This window comes from Cicer arietinum, chromosome 4, assembly GCF_000331145.2.
Source record: "Cicer arietinum cultivar CDC Frontier isolate Library 1 chromosome 4, Cicar.CDCFrontier_v2.0, whole genome shotgun sequence".
In the NCBI taxonomy this organism is placed as follows: domain Eukaryota; kingdom Viridiplantae; phylum Streptophyta; class Magnoliopsida; order Fabales; family Fabaceae; genus Cicer; species Cicer arietinum.
The window spans coordinates 61,599,305-61,617,756 of NC_021163.2; the positions used below are offsets into that span (position 1 = coordinate 61,599,305).

The 18,452-nt window shown below is 30.1% G+C and overlaps 3 protein-coding genes across 4 annotated transcripts in view; all 3 read left to right on the forward strand.

Annotated features, from left to right (window-relative positions):
- The first annotated feature begins 2,338 nt into the window (after positions 1–2,338).
- LOC101506856 (uncharacterized) lies at positions 2,339–4,295 on the forward strand. 2 transcript variants are annotated; one of them, XM_073366830.1, is made up of 3 exons: positions 2,339–2,497; positions 2,723–2,834; positions 2,979–4,295. In XM_073366830.1, exon 3 carries the CDS (start codon positions 3,015–3,017, stop codon positions 3,960–3,962), a length of 948 nt encoding a protein of 315 aa, XP_073222931.1. In that variant the 5' UTR covers positions 2,339–2,497; positions 2,723–2,834; positions 2,979–3,014; the 3' UTR covers positions 3,963–4,295. The 2 variants fall into 2 exon arrangements, with proteins under 2 accessions (XP_073222931.1, XP_004498897.1); XM_004498840.4 differs by having other exon boundaries at positions 2,999–4,295.
- Positions 4,296–6,571: 2,276 nt separating this feature from the next.
- On the forward strand, positions 6,572–11,300 carry LOC101507190 (protein CHUP1, chloroplastic-like). Its single transcript, XM_004498841.4, has 7 exons — positions 6,572–7,531; positions 8,440–9,342; positions 9,530–9,661; positions 9,862–10,043; positions 10,128–10,239; positions 10,509–10,652; positions 10,970–11,300. Exons 1-7 carry the CDS (start codon positions 6,809–6,811, stop codon positions 11,048–11,050), a joined length of 2,277 nt encoding a protein of 758 aa, XP_004498898.1. The 5' UTR covers positions 6,572–6,808; the 3' UTR covers positions 11,051–11,300.
- A 3,078-nt stretch (positions 11,301–14,378) lies between these two features.
- Positions 14,379–18,452, forward strand: part of LOC101507818 (probable serine/threonine-protein kinase SIS8) — a 9,355-nt gene continuing 5,281 nt past the window's right edge. Inside the window, 5 exon segments of the mRNA XM_012715300.3 lie at positions 14,379–15,023; positions 16,051–16,491; positions 16,880–16,983; positions 18,404–18,446; positions 18,449–18,452. The exon segment at positions 18,449–18,452 is cut by the window's right edge and continues 1,023 nt beyond it. Of these exon segments, the coding sequence (XP_012570754.1) occupies positions 14,592–15,023; positions 16,051–16,491; positions 16,880–16,983; positions 18,404–18,446; positions 18,449–18,452 (1,024 nt within the window). The 5' untranslated portion in view covers positions 14,379–14,591.

Consider the following 18,452-nt stretch of genomic DNA (forward strand, 5'->3'; position numbering starts at 1 on the left):
AAATTCACAACTCACATAGTTGAAATTTATGCTGAAATATAATTTAGGTTAAAAATTTTAGTTTATTTTATAATTATATTAGTTATTTTTGTAATATTTTTATAAAAAATTTCCTCATATTTTTTTATAATAGATATTTGAGTTATCATTTGAAACACAAAATATGACACAAATAAAATACCGTGTAAAATAAAGATGTGTAAAATAAAGACGACAACATTTTGTATTCATATTCCAATATACATTATTGTATTTGTGTCTTATTTTATGTCAAATTGTGTTTCAATAATATTATTAAAAAATAAATAAAAATAATAGTATTTTTTAAAAAATTATTGGGGACTTTGGGGTGACTGTGACCACCCTATGTCCCCATGAAGATTCGCCATTGCCCATAATGCAACATATCATTGGACTTATGAATATGACAAACTATATTTTAAATAGATTGCTCATTTCATGATTATAACCAATCAAAATAAAGTTTAAAATAATAAAATGTTAAAATGTCGATGCATCTTTTTAGTTTTTGTAACTACTCACTCATAAAAAGAACACCAAAGTTTTCTACGGTTCAAAAATAAATTTAAAATTTATAAGCGTGTTTTGACAAGTTACAAGCAATTAAACCTAATTTATAAGCAAAATAAAACCCAAAATAAAAAAAATAAAAAGTTTAAATTTGCAACAAGTTGTGCTAAGTAACAAAACAAATACTCTATTTTTTGTTGATAAAAGACTACTAATAAGTTGGAGAACCATCTAAAGAGATTTTTCATTTTTGATGGATGATCTTCTCACGTTAAGCGCAAAATACAAATTATCGGTTTCAAAATGACGAAACATCCACACGGTGACATAATCTGTAGCTGCTTGCAATTCATGCGTTTCAAAGAAATTCTTCCACCCTCCTGTGAGAACATAATATTTTTCAGCCCAAATATTGAATGTCATGTAGAACGTAGTACATTGCATCTTATAGACAATGACATCTATTCTTCTTTTAGCGTCTTCACATTCTCTCAACAAAAGGCAAGAAATATGTTTCTGCATGTTTCTTGTTCAAAAACAGTCTATTTTGCCTCTTCTTCAAATCACTTTTTTGAAGATTCTTCTCAAAAGGCTTACTACATCCAATAATATTATTGATTGATAGGCCTTGAATTGATGGTATATTTGGAGGGTGATATTCATTTTTCATAGTAACATTGTTGTTGCTATCTAGAGGGTGTACAAATACCCTAGTATCACCTACAACAATGGTAGATGATCCCATTGCTTTATTTGAAGAGGGTATGAATTCCTTACTATAGTTGCGCAATGCAACAAATTAAGATAATCTAATTCTTTTATACTGAGGACTTATGGTTTCCTGACTATAGTTGCATGATGCAATATGTGGAGGTAATTCAATTTTTATATCTTGAGGGTGATATTCATTTTCATAGCAACATTAGAATTGATTTTTGATGAACATACATAGTTATTATATGTTTCTTCACAAATCCTTTTACCTTTTAAAACTATATTCATAGTCTTCTTTTTTTGGAACGACGTTTACAATAAAAGAATAGCTTCAACCACTTTACATTCTTTACTAGTGAAATTATTGCCTCTCGTTTTCATCTTGGAAATATAATAACTATTTTGTTTCGATGATTAAATGTGATGGTATGTAATGTTGTAATTACATAGAGTAGCCGTAATACTTATAACACTAAAAAGAAAAAAGATAGAATTATAAAACTACTAGAATTTAGTTTCAATTTAAGTTCGTATAGATTTTTAAAAAAAGAATTTGCAAAAAGATAAGTTTTGATTACAATCTTTTGTATAACAAGATTTAAATTATTATCGGAAATTTTAGTAATATCAAAAATAATTTTAAATATTTATTTATTGTAGATATTTATAATATTAAATTAATATTAATTTTTTTGAAATGATATAATTAGTTATATCAATCCCATATTATATAAAAAAAATATTATTTGTAAAAAAAATAAACTCAATCCAACGTATCTTAATAATTAAATTTCTTTTGAAAGACTCTTTTAAATTAGATTACAATTACTATATTTAAAGGTTAAATTGATATCAATTTAATAGATTATAATAATAAATAAATAGTTTTATAAAAATAAAAAACTAATTTACAACCATTTTATCTCATGATTCAGACCATTATACTTTGATTCTCACAAATTATATTTTCACTTTATTTAGTTCATAGTTATAATAACCTATCGAAATAAAGGTACATGAATAAAATGTGAAATTATTTAATTTTTTACATTGTAATTAATCTAAAAATAAAATAAAATATTTAAAATACATACAAAACTCACGTGCAGCTTTCTCCTTGACCCTAATTTCTCTCTCGTCACGTCTCCCTACCTATTGCGACGGCGGCAGCAGGCAAATAGGCGCTCCACCGGACACCGACGGCGACTTCGAGCGAGATCTTTTCCCTCACGAATCGCGCGTTTTTTCTTTGGTAATTTTTTAATCCAATTTTTGTTGTTGTTAATTGTTGAAATTGATTTTGAATCCAATTGTAGTTGTTAGTTGTTGAATCTAATGTTCTTTGTAGATTTTGAATTTTGCATTATATGATTCTGATTTGATGCTGCTATTGTTAGTTGTTGAACTGAATTCTGCATTTTTTAACTATTTGATTCTGCTTCTAATTTCTGGTTATGAAAATTGCATTTTTTAATAGGGACCCAATTTTTTAAGATTCAAATAGGGCGCACAAGAACCTTAAGACGGGCTCAACTCAAATCACTTCCTGGAAAAGCCATATCTGGCCGGAAAACGCCAGACTCCATCAGGTTTTTACTTTTCTTTCTTTCTTTCAGATTTCCCTTACCCTTTTCTGTATCGCCCCAGCAGAGCAGAGCTATATTCACTGCGATTCCGCAATTTGTGGCGCGATTAACAATATAGTTTAGTTTTTAACTAGTTTTTGATTCTAGTTATGTGTATGTGTGTGAAGGTGAAAGGTGAGGAAGATGAAAACAGTTGCTGGAACTTGTGATTCATCCAAAGAGATATCACTTTCAAAAGCTACCAAAATTCTCTCCAAATTTGTCTCTGCTGACAATGGTGCTTCAAATGTCATCAATGCATATCTCCACCGTGCTTCCGAGGCTTTCACCGAGCTCAACCACCTTCACAAGGATCTTAAACCGTCGCGCTCTCATAGGAAGAATCGCCAAAGCAATACAACATATGACAGTGGCAGAGTTGTTGGAAATTCTGTTAGGAGTGTTGATGTGAAATCCAGAAACGAGTTTGGAAGTCAATGCCATGAAAAGTCGACTCAGAGTGCTGTTAAATTTGGTGAGGAAATTAATGGTTCTATTGTAGGTGGAAGTGAGAAGCATAAGAAAGATAAAAAGAAGAAGCATGAAGATAGGGAAGGTGATGGAAAAATACCCAAGAAGGAACAAAATGAAATTGAATTGGGTCATGGAAATGAAGGAGAGATGGAGGAGGGAAAAAAACAAAAAAAGGAGAAAAAGAAGGATAAGAATGTAGAAGGTGAGGTTTTAAAGGAACAAGAACAATGGGAAGAGATTGAAAAAAAGATAAGTAACAGTCTGAAGGTTGAAAATGGAGGGATAGTTGGTCCTCAGGAGATAGAAATTAGGTCGAAAAAGAAATATGAAACCGCAAGTGAGAATGTGAAGGGACAAGAACAAGGGAAGGAGATAGAAAAAAAGATAAGCAATGGTGTTATTGATGGGGAAAATGGAGGGCTAGTTGCTTCTCGAGATATAGAAATTAAGTCGAAAAAGAGATACGAAGCGGGGAGTGAGAATAAATTAAATGCTGAAGAGGTGAAGACAGATCAGAAAAAGAAGAAGATGAACAAAAATGTTGAAGAGAGAAGTGAGGATAGATCTGGGGAACTGTCCAAGAAGAGAATGAAAAGGAAACACGAGGGTCATGCCTAAATTTAGTTCTTCATTAATTTCACTTGATAGTTGTTAAATCTTTTACAATTTTGGTCACGAAATTTTCACTTGCAAGGTTGCTTACATTGTGGCATCACATTTTGTAATATCATAGGACATAGGAGGAGTTTGCTTCTTGATTCCTCTTCTACATTGTTTTTGTCATACTAGGGTTATGCCTAAATTTAGGTGTTTACTAAATTCACTTGATAGTTGTTAAATGCTTTTCAAAATTGATGATGAATTTTGACTTGTAAGGTTGCTTACATTGTTATCTCACTTATTGTACTGTCATATAACATCAGAGGAATTTTCTTGCTGATTTCTTTCCTATATTTTGTTTTTGAATACTTCTTTGTAGTCTTTACAACTGTCACATTAGAAATGAAATGCAGTTTTTGTATTGATTGCAACCATCAGTTATTGGTGATAGAGAATTCTTCATGTAGATAGTGTATAGAGCAATAACCAGATATCATGGGTTCTGGGAGTTTACATACTTTTGTTTCATGGAAAAAGAAAATACAATGTCATTTGAAATCCAGCAGCTTCCTTTATAAGGTATAACATAGTTGTCTATAGATCTAATTTTGCTGCCACTTTTGCATAGCACTTTGCAATGTAAATTCTTTCTTATTAGGCTTTGGCTTTGCCATTACCTACATCCTGAAATTAAAACAAAGTACATTAAGCACACAGATGGCGTATACATTGACATAAGTTCTGAAATTGTTGTATTAAAGTTATCAAGCCAGATAAAACAACTGTAAGGTATAGCAAAAAGAAGGGATGGGATCCCAGTCACTGAAAAAAGGAAAACTGAAAACAAATTACTTTAACGAAGTTATATAAAAACAAATTACAATTAGATTATGTATGTCGAAACTTTTTACCTACTTTTGCTATTATAAACAATGAAATGGCCTATTTTTTTTTTTTTTTTTTGCTTTTAACATATAATATTTATGTATCTGTTTGCCTTTTTACGTTGTGTCAGTTATTTTTAAATTGTTTCGTTTCGCAAGTTTTCGAGCACATAGTTATATCCCATACCACTTTTAGTCGATCTGAATCTCCACAAGCTAAAGAAATTATTACTAACTTGATGAGATTAAAGATTGTGATCGTCATTTGTCTTTGATCATCATGTATCGAAAAAATTGGTTGGTTTGGTGGTTAGGATTAAGATGTTGACTTAGTTTAGTTATTTGTGTTTACTGTTGACATGTGCTTAATGGTTCTAAGTTTATTGTTGACATGTGCTTATCTAGAAATGCATATTCGGAAGAAAAAAAAACTGTATTTTTTTCAAATACATAATTTTAATTTTGATGAATATGTGAGGGTGGGAAAAGAACTCCTATTAGCATATCCATTGTATCATTTGTTGTTCTAGTTATTAAATATTGTTTATTGTTGAAAAAAAAAGGCAATGGGATCGAGTAGTATATTTTTGTTTCATTTGTCCATGGAAACCAAGTTGATTGTGCCTTAGTTCTGTTTGCTTTCTTATTCTTATTGATTGATATAAAAACGAAAAAGGCATTGACAACTAAAATATTTAAAGACATATTTGTAAAAGAGTGGTCAAATTTTAAATAGTGGATAAAAAAATATTAACTAAAAATAAAAAATATAATTTATGTTAAGAGTATACATGTATAAATAGGAGGAACTAGATCATTTTAATACCTTATCGAGTATTTTTTCAATTACGTTGATCTTTTCGAAACTACGAGTGCAGAGGAATAAACATTATGGTATGAGAGTTAAAGATAGCATAGAGCATCATGTTATAGTTTCATAATCTTAAATTTGCATATGTAATATCAGAAACAGTGAGCCAAGCATGTCTTTAGCATATCTTGAATTTTTGTCATATCTTTCAAGATTATTTTTACCTAGTTTCAAATTGCAATCTTATTGGTGCTCCAGTTTAAATTCCATGGCAGCAAGAATTAAAAACATCTTGTCCAATTAAGAACAAACTTTTTTTTATAAAAGGCGGGAATGTTTTTTTAGCATATCTTGAATTCTTTTGTCGGAAATGTTTTTATTTTTTTTGAAGTGGTTTGTATTTTTTGAAAAATAAATAAATGTAAAAATCACGTTTTTAGTAAAACTCTACAAATTAAAGTTTAATTTTAAATGCAAAATCAATCAAATAGTATATTAAAGTTAAATCTATCATTTATTTAACTTATTTATATTTTTATATAAATAATATATTAAATTTACCCATAAAATAAATACATTAAATCTATTATTTATTTTTCTAAATATATTTAAAAAAATACTACCAGTGTTTATAAAAAAAATGATTATAATTTTCAACTTTTGTTTAAGAGAAAGGTCAACTTTTATTGAAAAAAAAATAACAAAGCTTTTAGTCAGATACTAACCAATATCTCAAAAGCACATTTTAAAATATTAAAATATAAAAATTATATTTAAAATTTGTACATCCAACTCTTTTAAAAAAGAATGTAAATTATTTTTCTTCAACAAAACATTTCTACTTTTGAACACATGTTAGCTAAACCCAAACTTTTTCATGGTATTTATTACATGACAATTTGGGACCCCAAAAAGCCAAAATCGACCGTTGCATTTCCCTGTTTCCAGGCTCTGCCTCGTACTCCTCACATCTCTCTCTCTCTCTTCTCTTTCTAACATTCAAATTTCAAACTTTCAAAATTCCTCATCCAAAAAACTTGTCACTACTTTCGTCTTACATCTTCATCACCAACACACACAAAATTTGTGTTTTCTTCTTCTAAAAAACACAATCTAAAACTATATTACTCTCTCTCTCTCTCTCTCTCTCTCTCTCTTTGTTTTACACAATGAGGGAAGAAAATGCCAGCAACAACCCATCAGAAAGCAAGTCCAAAGCTTCAAAATTTACGGATCAAAACCAACCTCCAAAGCATCAAACAACAAAACCAACCAACCCCAACAACAATCACTCAAAACCAAGGTTATGGGGTGCTCACATTGTCAAAGGTTTTTCAGCAGACAAAAAAACCAAACACCAACAAACACTTCCGACTAAAAAACAACAAACAACCTCGGATGCTGCTAACCAGAAAAACCCTTTTGTTCCAGTTCAATCAAGGGTCAAAAGATCACTCATGGGTGATTTATCATGTTCCATTAATGTTTCTCAAGTTCATCCACATGCTTTTCCAACACATAGGAGACAATCCTCTACTGATTTGTTCACCGAGTTGGATCATATGAGAAGCTTGTTGCAAGAGTCTAAGGAGAGAGAGTTTAAGCTTAATGCTGAGTTGGTTGAGTGTAGGAGGAATCAGAATGAGGTTGATGAGCTTGTGAAGAAAGTTGCTTTGTTGGAAGAAGAGAAAACTAGTCTATGTGACCAATTGGTTGTGTTGAGTAGGAGGTGTGAAGGGGTGAAAGGGGAAAACAAGGATAGTTGTTATATGCAGAATTTGGAGCTTGAAGTTGTTGAGTTGAGAAGGTTGAATAAGGAGCTGCAGATGGAGAAGAGAAACCTCACTTGCAGATTATCTTCTATGGAGTCTTGTTCTGCCAACTCTTCGGAGGTAGTTTTTTGCAATTTGACTGATTCAATTTTCATCAGACACAATTTCTTTTGGCTATTTTTCATAAGCTATTCTATTACTTATGAAAACAACTTGTAGCTTATAAAAAACAGTTTCACTTTATTTTAAGTTATATGCAATCTGTCAAGGTAGTCTCTAAACTATATGAAAACCATCAAATTAGTCTTTGATGTTATATATTGACAAAAGATATTATGGATTTTTTTTTGTAGTTTAAGGAGTAACTTGACATTACTATTTATTATTTTCATATAGTTTAGAATTTAATAGGAGAACATATATACTTGAGGGACCAAATTGATGGTTTATTCCAATTTATACAGGTTAGAATAGAGGAGGAGGGTATACCAGTAACACTTTATTTGGGGTAGTTAAGTGAATTGAAGTTATTTAATGTGCTTCATTATTAATTATTAATGTAGCTGCTAGATTCATTACTAAGCCTATGGTATTATTTCTTTTCAGTTTACACTCTTCTTTTTCTTATTGATTTTTTTGGTTGCACATTTTTCTCTTCTTAAACTTAGAATTTGAGCTTCTTAAGCACAGTTTGGATCAGCTTCTAGCTTGTGGAAGTGAAAGCTCCTCAATTACATTAGATTTGTGATTAGTCTCTTAAAAGATACTTCTATAAAGCTTGCAGTTATTTATGGAGAAGTTAAAATCAGTTTCTGAAAAAATAGAAATGCAGAAACTAATTTCAACTCACCATCAGTTAATCCAAACTGGCATTTGGCTTAGGTTATTGTATGTTTTGTTAGTTACTTTTATTTGTTCTTTTAAATTTTTAGTATTCCAACAATTTTCTATAACTTAGCTTCTGCCTCTCACTTTAGTTTTCCTGAATGCTGATTCACCTTTCTTCTTCAATATCATTATATAATCAGAGTGACATTGTTGCCAAATTCAAAGCCGAGGCGTCATTGCTCCGAGTTACGAATGAAGACCTGAGCAAACAAGTAGAAGGTTTACAAACAAGCAGATTAAATGAGGTGGAGGAGCTTGCTTATTTGAGGTGGGTGAATTCATGTTTAAGAAATGAATTGAAGAATACAACATTGGATTCTGATAAACCATCTAGTCCTCAATCTATTGTGAGTAGTAGTGGAGATTCTGTTACTTCTTTCTCTGATCAAACCAATAGCTACTTAAAGTGTGGTAATAGTAGTGGAAATAGTTTCATCAATTTAGTTAAGAAGCCAAAAAAGTGGCCAATAACGATTGAATCATCACAAGTAGAGTGCACAAGTAGTAGTATCATTGACAAAAATTGGATTGAATCAGTTTGTGATGGGAGCAATAGAAGAAGACATTCAATTAGTGGTTCCAATAGCTCAGAGGAAGATATTGTTGTATTAAGTAAAAGAAGACAATCTAATTGTTTTGATTCTTTTGAATGTTTAAAAGAAATGGAAAAAGAATCAGTGCCAATGCCATTATCAATTCAACAATCTTGTTTGGAGAAAAGAGCATTAAGGATTCCTAATCCTCCTCCAAGACCTTCTTCATGTTCTATTTCTAGCAAAACAAAACAAGAAAGCTTAGTTCAAGTTCAAGTTCAACCTCCTCCACCTCCACCTCCTCCACCTCCTCCTATGAATTTCGCTTCGAGAAGTAACACGGCGATGGTTAAACGAGCTCCACAAGTAGTGGAATTGTACCATTCACTCATGAAGAGAGATTCTAGAAGGGATTCTTCTAATGGAGGACTATCTGATGCTCCTGATGTTGCAGATGTTCGTAGCAGCATGATTGGAGAAATTGAGAACCGATCGTCACATTTACTTGCTGTGAGTAGACTTAAACCTTACATATCAAACTTTATAAAATTCCAACTTTTTTAATGAAAAAATTTGTTTACAATGTAGCTGATGATTTAGGCTACCTAGTACTAGTTAATAGACCAAAATGTATTGCAATTTGTAATCATAAACCAAAATTTTGAAGCCATTATTATATTTATTTATATGTATGCAGATAAAAGCAGATATTGAAACACAAGGAGAATTTGTAAATTCATTGATTAGAGAGGTGAATGATGCAGTTTATCAGAACATAGAAGATGTGGTGGCATTTGTGAAGTGGCTTGATGATGAACTTTGCTTCCTTGTAAGTTGCTTTGTGCTTATAATCTTTGTAGCATGAAATTGTTCCATGTACATATTCACTGTATTAATGTTACTACTTTAAACTATTACATCCAAACTATCCATCACAGAATTATAATAGGTAGCTAATATTGTTAATAATATCAATGACATGCATTTTATTATTGCTAGTAAATTCATTATGTTATTGTATATGCATAGGTGGATGAAAGGGCTGTTCTTAAACATTTTGATTGGCCAGAGAAAAAAGCTGACACATTAAGAGAAGCATCATTTGGTTATCAAGATTTGAAAAAACTGGAATCTGAAGTTTCTTCATACCAAGACGATCCTCGGATACCTTGTGACATTGCTCTAAAGAAAATGGTTGCATTATCAGAAAAGTAAGCTACTCAATTATCTCTAAAAGTGCTTTGTGATTCTATAGTTTCACGTTGCAAGACACTAATGTTTGTGTTTCGCTGTAGGATGGAACGTACGGTTTATACTCTTCTTCGAACGAGGGAGTCGCTTATGCGAAATTGCAAGGATTTTCAAATTCCTGTAGAATGGATGCTAGATAATGGAATCATCGGCAAGGTACATCATAATGTGAATGATGAGATGAATGTGTAAAAAAGACTACAATACTGTCATTACATTACTATGATAGCATAACATATATTAAGGATTAGGCTTGCAAATAAATCTTCATTAACAATCATCCATTTTAAAAGATTGTATTAGTATCCTATAAAACTGTTCTGAAAACTTTAAAAAGCATAATGTTCTATCTGATATTTGCTTCTTTAAAGCATTTTATATATCTTGTCATAACATTGGATTCAACTATTTTATTGTTTTTGTAGATAAAACTAGGCTCAGTTAAATTGGCTAAAAAGTATATGAAAAGGGTAGCCATGGAAGTTCAAACAAAGTCAGCATTTGATAAAGATCCTGCAATGGATTACATGGTTCTCCAAGGAGTGAGATTTGCTTTCAGAATCCATCAGGTTTGTCTTATATAATATACTTATTAATCTTTGTACATGCTTTTAAGTTGGTCCCTCCAATGTAAATTATAATTCATGTTTCTTCTCTCTTAAGATTAATGCAAATTTTTCTTAGTTAGTTCTTTCTAGTATTCACAATTGTCTTATGCTAAATCATGAACAAAACCTTTTCTAGAAAGAACTAGTTTTATTTTTGTTTTTAAATATAAATAAGGCTTAAATACAGTTTTGATCTTTATTTTGTCTTATCACGATTATTTATTAACTAGTGAATATAGAGTAAGAGGTGATCTTTATTTAATTGTTAATTAATGCAGTTTGCGGGAGGATTTGATGCAGAAACAATGCACGCGTTCGAGGAACTTCGCAATCTTGCATCTCTACTTAACAAGACATGAAGAGAATGATGATAAGTTCCAGCTTACCATCTCAGTAAGCCATAGACTAATATATTCCATAAGATTTTGTTGTATACTTCAAAATAATTCAAAATCAAATTATGTTGTGTAACTCAATACAACAATCAAGATAAATGTATTAATATATGGTAGAATGAGATTCCCTACCATTTGAGAAACTTCAGAGGCTAGGCCTTTGATTAAAGTAGAGATTATTATTTTTTAATTTTATGCACTTGTTTAAATTTCATATCATTGGCCAGGTTATTTTATGGGATGAAATAGTAATTTTGTGAAATTAATCAATTCAAGATGAAGCATGTAGCAAAGCAATATTACAAATCAAGCAAACAGAAAAATTGCCTTGTGCAATGTATGAAGACTTTTTGGCATGAATAAAGTGTACGCAATATGATTCAATTTCAGGTTGCATATGAAAAATCATGTACTCCACTTTATTTTTTTCCCTCTATCTATCTCTTATTATTACATCAGCAACGTATCACATCAATCCCTCTAAGATTTGAAAAATTTATCGATAAAACTTAAAAGTGTTAGCAAGTAAATAATGTTAAAAGTCAAGGTAAAGCGGAGAGCCTTGACATAAAATGGGTATTCAACGGATGTAAGTCTCGAGAGCAGTAAAAACCAAATGTGTGTTGATCTATGGCGAACATTTGATAGTTCCACAAAAAATAAATGCAACGAACACTATCGATCATGGAAGTGACAATGATTTATTTTACTTTATCTAATAATTAATAGTTTTCAATAAAAAATAAGAGTTATATATTTAATTTTTGAAGTTTACTCCTAAACCGAGACGAATTCAAGTTGTAGAACTTTATCTTTCAAATAATTTACATTTACATTTGTTCTACATTTCAATACAGTCTTTTGTAAGTTTATCTCTACGTGCAAATTTTTTATACAAACTATTTACCTTCATGCATCTTTAATTACAATTATTTTAAATCTATATACTTTATTTTAAGTGAATTTAAATTTTTGATCTTCAATTCATTCGTTTTTTCTTTTCGAAAAATATTCCTTTCAAGTCGGTGATTAATCTTTTTCGCCCGATTTCACTCTAAAACACAAACTATTCACATGTAAGGTTGTCAATATATTGTTTGAACTCTTGTAGGTGCATTGATTTAAATATCTATTTAAATTTATTTAATTTTTCTTTAACCAAAAATACTGTAGACATGAAGATAAAAAGCGACTAGACACAAAACCTCTTAATTCTAATTTCAAATTACAATTAATTTGAGAGTCGAATCAATTCTACTCAAATACAAATACATGTAAATATATTAAAATCCGTCTTTAAATTTAAAATAAAAATACACTTTTAGTCATTTAAGTTTAACTCAATTTTTGTTTAGGTTATTTAATTTTATTTTTTCCTTATTCAATCATTTAAGTTGCATTCATTTGCACCATTGACCTTTAAAATATATATTAAATACACATGTAGTCTATTAAGTTTGAAATTTTTTTCAAATTATTGTTATAAAATGTTATGATATAATTGAATATCGCAATGAGTTGATTGTTCAAGCTACTTTGCATATGAAGAAATTAAATATATTGATATTCTGTAAATATATATTTATTATCTTGTTTTTAAGACAACTATACATGTGTTTAAACTTTTGTAGAGAAAATCAAGAAATATAAACTATTTATAAGATTTGATAAATATTTTCTCAAAGATCGGTACGAGAGATGTATTCTTGCAACATTTAGCAGACTTTCAAATTATCATAAGTTTTTAATTCAATTAATTGTTATCGAAATTAAAATAAATAACTAATGTGTAAACATAATGTAATTTAAATAATCAAATCGAGATAAAATAAATTTAAAAATTATAAACAGAAAATTAGTTGATGTTAAAAGAAACATATGTCGGTCTATAATTCATAGCTCAACTGACAAGAGAAGAAAATGTTAAGTTAAACATCTTATATTAAATTCGAATCCGAATATTACAATTGTCCGAGTTAAGATAAAATTTATCATATCTTCTATAAAAAAAAAAAAAAATATGATTTTGCCTAAATTTAATTTCGTCTGAAATCAAATATACCGTGAGTTCAAGTCTGATCAATATGAGTTGTTGGAGATTTATATTAACCTTTAATGCAGTGATGAATAAAAAAAACCTTTTAATGCAGTGTTTGATTACGGGAGACAAAATAGATTTTAATACTCGACAAGCAAAGTCGGATGATGACAGCATAAAATGAATAAGTTTAATTAAATATATTTTATTTGATTGAAAATGATAAAAGAGGAAACAGCAAGAAAGACGAATTTTATAGTTAAGTTTATTTTAAAAATATTCCTTTTCTTAGTTATTAAAAATATTCTTATAACTTTTCAAATTGTATTAATATATTTAAAGTATTTTATGAACGGAGTGGATTGAATTTATGAATGGATCTATTCTTAGAATATAGTAATTACAGTTTCAATTTTTATTAAAAAATAGTTATATTTAATATTTAATTTTTTTGTAATGAATGCCTTTTTTTTTTAATATCTTAATTTTTACTATAATATTAATTATTTTTAATTATACATAAAAAATAATTAAAATGAAATGTATTACTCCTAATTAACTATTTTTTTAACAAAGACTCCCAAGTAACTATTTTCATTTTGCATTTATAGATAATTTAGAAATATTTTTTTGTCTCTCTCTTTCATTTATAATTTATTTTATTATGTGAAATAGTTAAATAGAGTTATTAGATTTTTTCAAAATAATTAGATGAGTAAAACATTTATCTCGTATAAAAAAAAATAAAACAAACGATTGATAAATAAAAAAGATAAACTCCATTCTAAAATATTTTTCTTCGACAACATTTATTTTAAAATGTTGAACAAAAGATTACATAAAAGAAATGTTAAAAAAAAGGAAATTGAATCATCTTCACCTACCCTATATATGTTAGAAAATGAATAATTTTTTATTTATTATATTACAAATGTAAGAATTATTTTATATTATTAATCAATAACTGTTATTTTGAAATCTTGAAATTATTATTGTAATACAAAATAATAATATTTTTAATTGTTTTATATTGTTTGTACATATCCATTAAAATTTAATATTTTATAAGTCAAATTAATTATAAAAAATTGGTACAATATTATAATAAATTTGAATTAACTAAGTTGAACTTTTATTAATAATAAAAAAAGTCACTTATTAAAAAAGTAAATTATTAGATGGCAATATTTTTAAATCAGGGAGAGAGAGAGAGAGAGAAAAAAAACAGAAAGCGGAAATTGCAACGCGTGAATAATTTAATTTAATTAATAATTTGGAAAAGAGAGAGAAGAGAAACAGTAGAACTAAGAAAGGGGAAAAAAAGCAGAAAGAAAATTTGGGGAAGATTGGAGGGAATGAATTGATGAAAGGAATTGAGCGGTTAATTTAAGCGAAAATTGTAAGAATCGCGTTTGATCGATTTCAATTCCAACAACCGTGTTTGATGCTCCTATTCCTTCAACTGCCATGCCCAAAATGAAACATCTACTGCGAAAGCTTCACATCGGTGGTGGCGCTACTACAATCAATAATCACAATCATAATCCTAACGCAGCATTACCACTTTCTCACTCTCACACAACTACTCCTACTCCTTCTTCTTCTTCCGTTCTTCCTTCTACATCTCCGTCTCCTTCCCCCTCTCCTTCTCCTTCTCCTTCTCCTACCGTCGTTCACAATTCACGAAACGACACCGACCGTGGTGTCGTCGACTTCAATCTTTTGCAGGAAGAAGAGTTTCAGGTTCAATTGGCTCTTGCAATTAGCGCTTCTGATTCCGATCCTCATGATGCTGATGAATCCGCTCAGATCGATGCTGCTAAACAGATCAGCCTTGGTTATTCTGCTTCTCTCACCGATACTCCTGCTCTCGTTCAGTTTCAATCACTTCGTTATTGGGTACTATTATCAATTATTATCATTATTGTTATTAATTACTATTAATTATAATTTATATTATTGTTATTAATTACTGTTAATTATAATTTAGAAGTACAATTGGAGTTAGGGGTAATAAACTCATGTATCATATGACATATGTTTGTTTCTTGTTTAGGGCAATGTTTCTGAATTGGGCATTTTGTAGCTTTTCATTATTAGTGCTTAGTTAGTTCCTTTAATGTTGGAATTATAAATATACTTTCGAACTTTTCTTAGAGAAAAGGGGTTATGCACTATTGGGGTAAATTAGGTTGATGTGGCAATATAATAGGTTCTCATTGGATGTCGCTGATAGTGTATCTCTATTAAACTCTTTTTCTTATGACTGAATTTGGATACTGCGAATTATAGGACTTTAGTTGAACAATACATGATGTGGTCTATAGGCTCGTAGTACTGTGCCCTTGATTTCTAAGGAGACAGGAACCTAAAAAAATGGAGGTTAATAAATGAATGCCGACAGTGTAATTTTTTTTTAGTGTACATCCAATCATATTTCACATTGTCTTGTCTTGCCACGTCATTACACTTCTTCTTTAAACTTGATTGTGGCAAGATGGTGAAATATAGTTAGATGGAGGGGTAGAACTTTTTGTATTGTTAGTGTGTAGTTATTAAACTCCTGAATGATATATGATGGAAGGTTATTTCACACTGTCTTGCCATGTCATAATATTTTTTCTTGAAACGTGATTATGGCAAGATGATAAAATATAAATAGATGTTTGTATAAAAAAATTGTGTTGTTAGTTTATAGTTGTTAAAGTGATGAAATGAAGACTATAGTTGAATGTAAAAATGGATTTAGTTTGTATCTGTTTTTGGATGTGTAATTAAGTCTGGCTTCTTGCTGTTTATGGACATTTGAACTTGATAAATGTTGGTGATGGTGTGTTTTATTATTTGGCAAAAGTGAAAAATTGGTAGTTATAATTATATTGGAAATGTGTTTTTTTGAAGCAGACTGTGTTTTTATCTCTGGCAGAATTACAATGTCATTGCTTATGATGAGAAAGTGATGGATGGGTTTTATGATGTTTATGGGATCACCTCAAGTTTAATTGAACGGGGAAAGATGCCATTGTTGGTGGATCTGCATACTGTGCCCACCTCACGAAATGTTGATTATGAAGTAATCTCGGTGAACCGCGTTTTTGATGTTGAGCTAAGTCAGCTTGAGGAAAAAGCCTGTGCATTGTTTGAAGAATGTTCAGTTTCGGAACTAGGACTGTTTTTGAGCGGCTTAATCCAGAAACTTGCTGATGTTGTTGTTAATAGAATGGGTGGACCAGTTGCTAGTGCCGATATAATCATGAAAAGGTGGGCTTTGAGGAGTCGTGAATTGCGAGATTCTTTAAGAACTGTCGTCCTTCCTCTTGGCCGTCTAGATGTTGGACTTTCGCGTCACCGAGCCCTACTTTTTAAGGTATGATTTTCGCAATTTTAATTGATTAAAGAGAACTTACATATTTACATATACAATTCAGACACTTCAGAGTTGAGACAATTGCTTTTGTTCAATTTTTGGACATCGTCCTGTTGTATGTGGAATACGTTTAATTGTTGAGTTTTGTGACCCATTTAATTTGTTCTGTTCAATTGTGCACCGTCTGTGCATGGTATATATATTGGTAGTTGGTAGTGCTTATCATTTGTCCAATGGCAGAGTTCACACTCTATTAAACAAGCAGTATACACAACTAAAATGAACTTCCTTTATCTCTAGCAGAAAGCATTTACTTATATGTTACCTTCAATTTCAAAGTTAATTTATTTGATTTCGACTGAAGCTATTTCATCCTTCTGATGCTTAGGTACTTGCTGATAGGATTAATATTCCTTGCATGCTTGTAAAAGGGAGCTATTACACAGGAACAGATGATGGGGCTGTGAATTTGATTAAAGCTGATGATGGAAGGTATTTATCTTATGGTATTTTAAAGAAGTTTAATTCAATGGTCACTTTAAATTAGCCTCTTGCGTAATTGATGAGTGATCAGTGATGACAGTTGGAATGTATTCTGTTGAGTCAAAAACTCCTTACTGTACTAAGTCGTCATGATAGTCCATACTCCAGAGGCAGAGATTCCAAAAGCAATATTTCACATTTTCCATTTTGTATTTCTGATGCTTTGCAAAACTCTTCCTGTCCTTTGAGACAGATAATTCGTCCACCTTTATGAAGTTAACGAGTATATAAATTTGTTAAGCATGGGATCTTATTCTTATGGTAAATGTGATTTAGACCGTATGGGAACAATCATTTAATTTATTGCAGACTAATGGATAGTTCTTTTTACTCAACTAATGTATAGATTGCTGGAGTTCATTAATTGTAATTTATACTTACTTTGATGCTCGTATAAATTTTAGTTGATCTATTTGAGTACTCTTCTTTTGAAGAAATTGGACCACCAACAGTTTATCTTATATCATTTAGAATTATGCTGCTATTATATTTCAAGCGGTGTTCATGGGTACGGGTAAACCCGCAAACTGGTCACCCAAACCAACCCCCATATATATTCGATTTGGGTAGCAGATTTAACGTTTTGAACCCATGAATCCGCGAACCTAACACACTAACGTGGCATATATATTTTTATTTATTTATTTACTATTGATATATAGTCAAAATTTAGTTGTTGGACTATGTTTGAGAATTTGTTGCTAATTTAATTAATTTAAGTGTTTTGTTGTGTTTGTGGATGTATTTTAAGTATTGAATGATATGTTGCGGTATAATTTTATTATTTTTTAGATGTTCAAATATTTAAAAATATATTCGCTTCGGGTAGCGGATTTAACATTTTGAACCCATGAATCTGCGAATCCAACCTATTGATGTGGCATATATATTTTTATTTATTTATTTACTATTGATATATAGTAAAAATTTAGTTGTTGGACTATGTTTGAGAATTTGTTGCTAATTTAATTAATTTAAGTGTTTTGTTGTGTTTGTGGATGTATTTTAAGTATTGAATGATATGTTGTGATATAGTTTTATTATTTTTTAGATGTTCAAATATTTAAATTTAATTACAATTTTTTAAATAAAGTAAAAAATTCTGTTACCTGCGAACCCAACCTAACCCCGCTCATAATCGGGTTGGTTTGGTTCGGGTTTGATAGAAAAATCATGGGTTAAGAGCTCAACCCAACCCAAATAAAATTGATCGGTTCGGGTATCGGATTTGGCCAAAAACAACCCGACCCATCCCGTGTAAACCCTTTTATAATTTGGCAAACGGCCTTCTAATTAGACAAACTGTGCTGATCTTGTGTTAATGTTGGAACAATTTTAAGTTTTTTTAAATTTTATTGTACTGATGCAGTGAATACATTATTGATATGATGGGTGCTCCTGGTACTCTTATTCCTGCT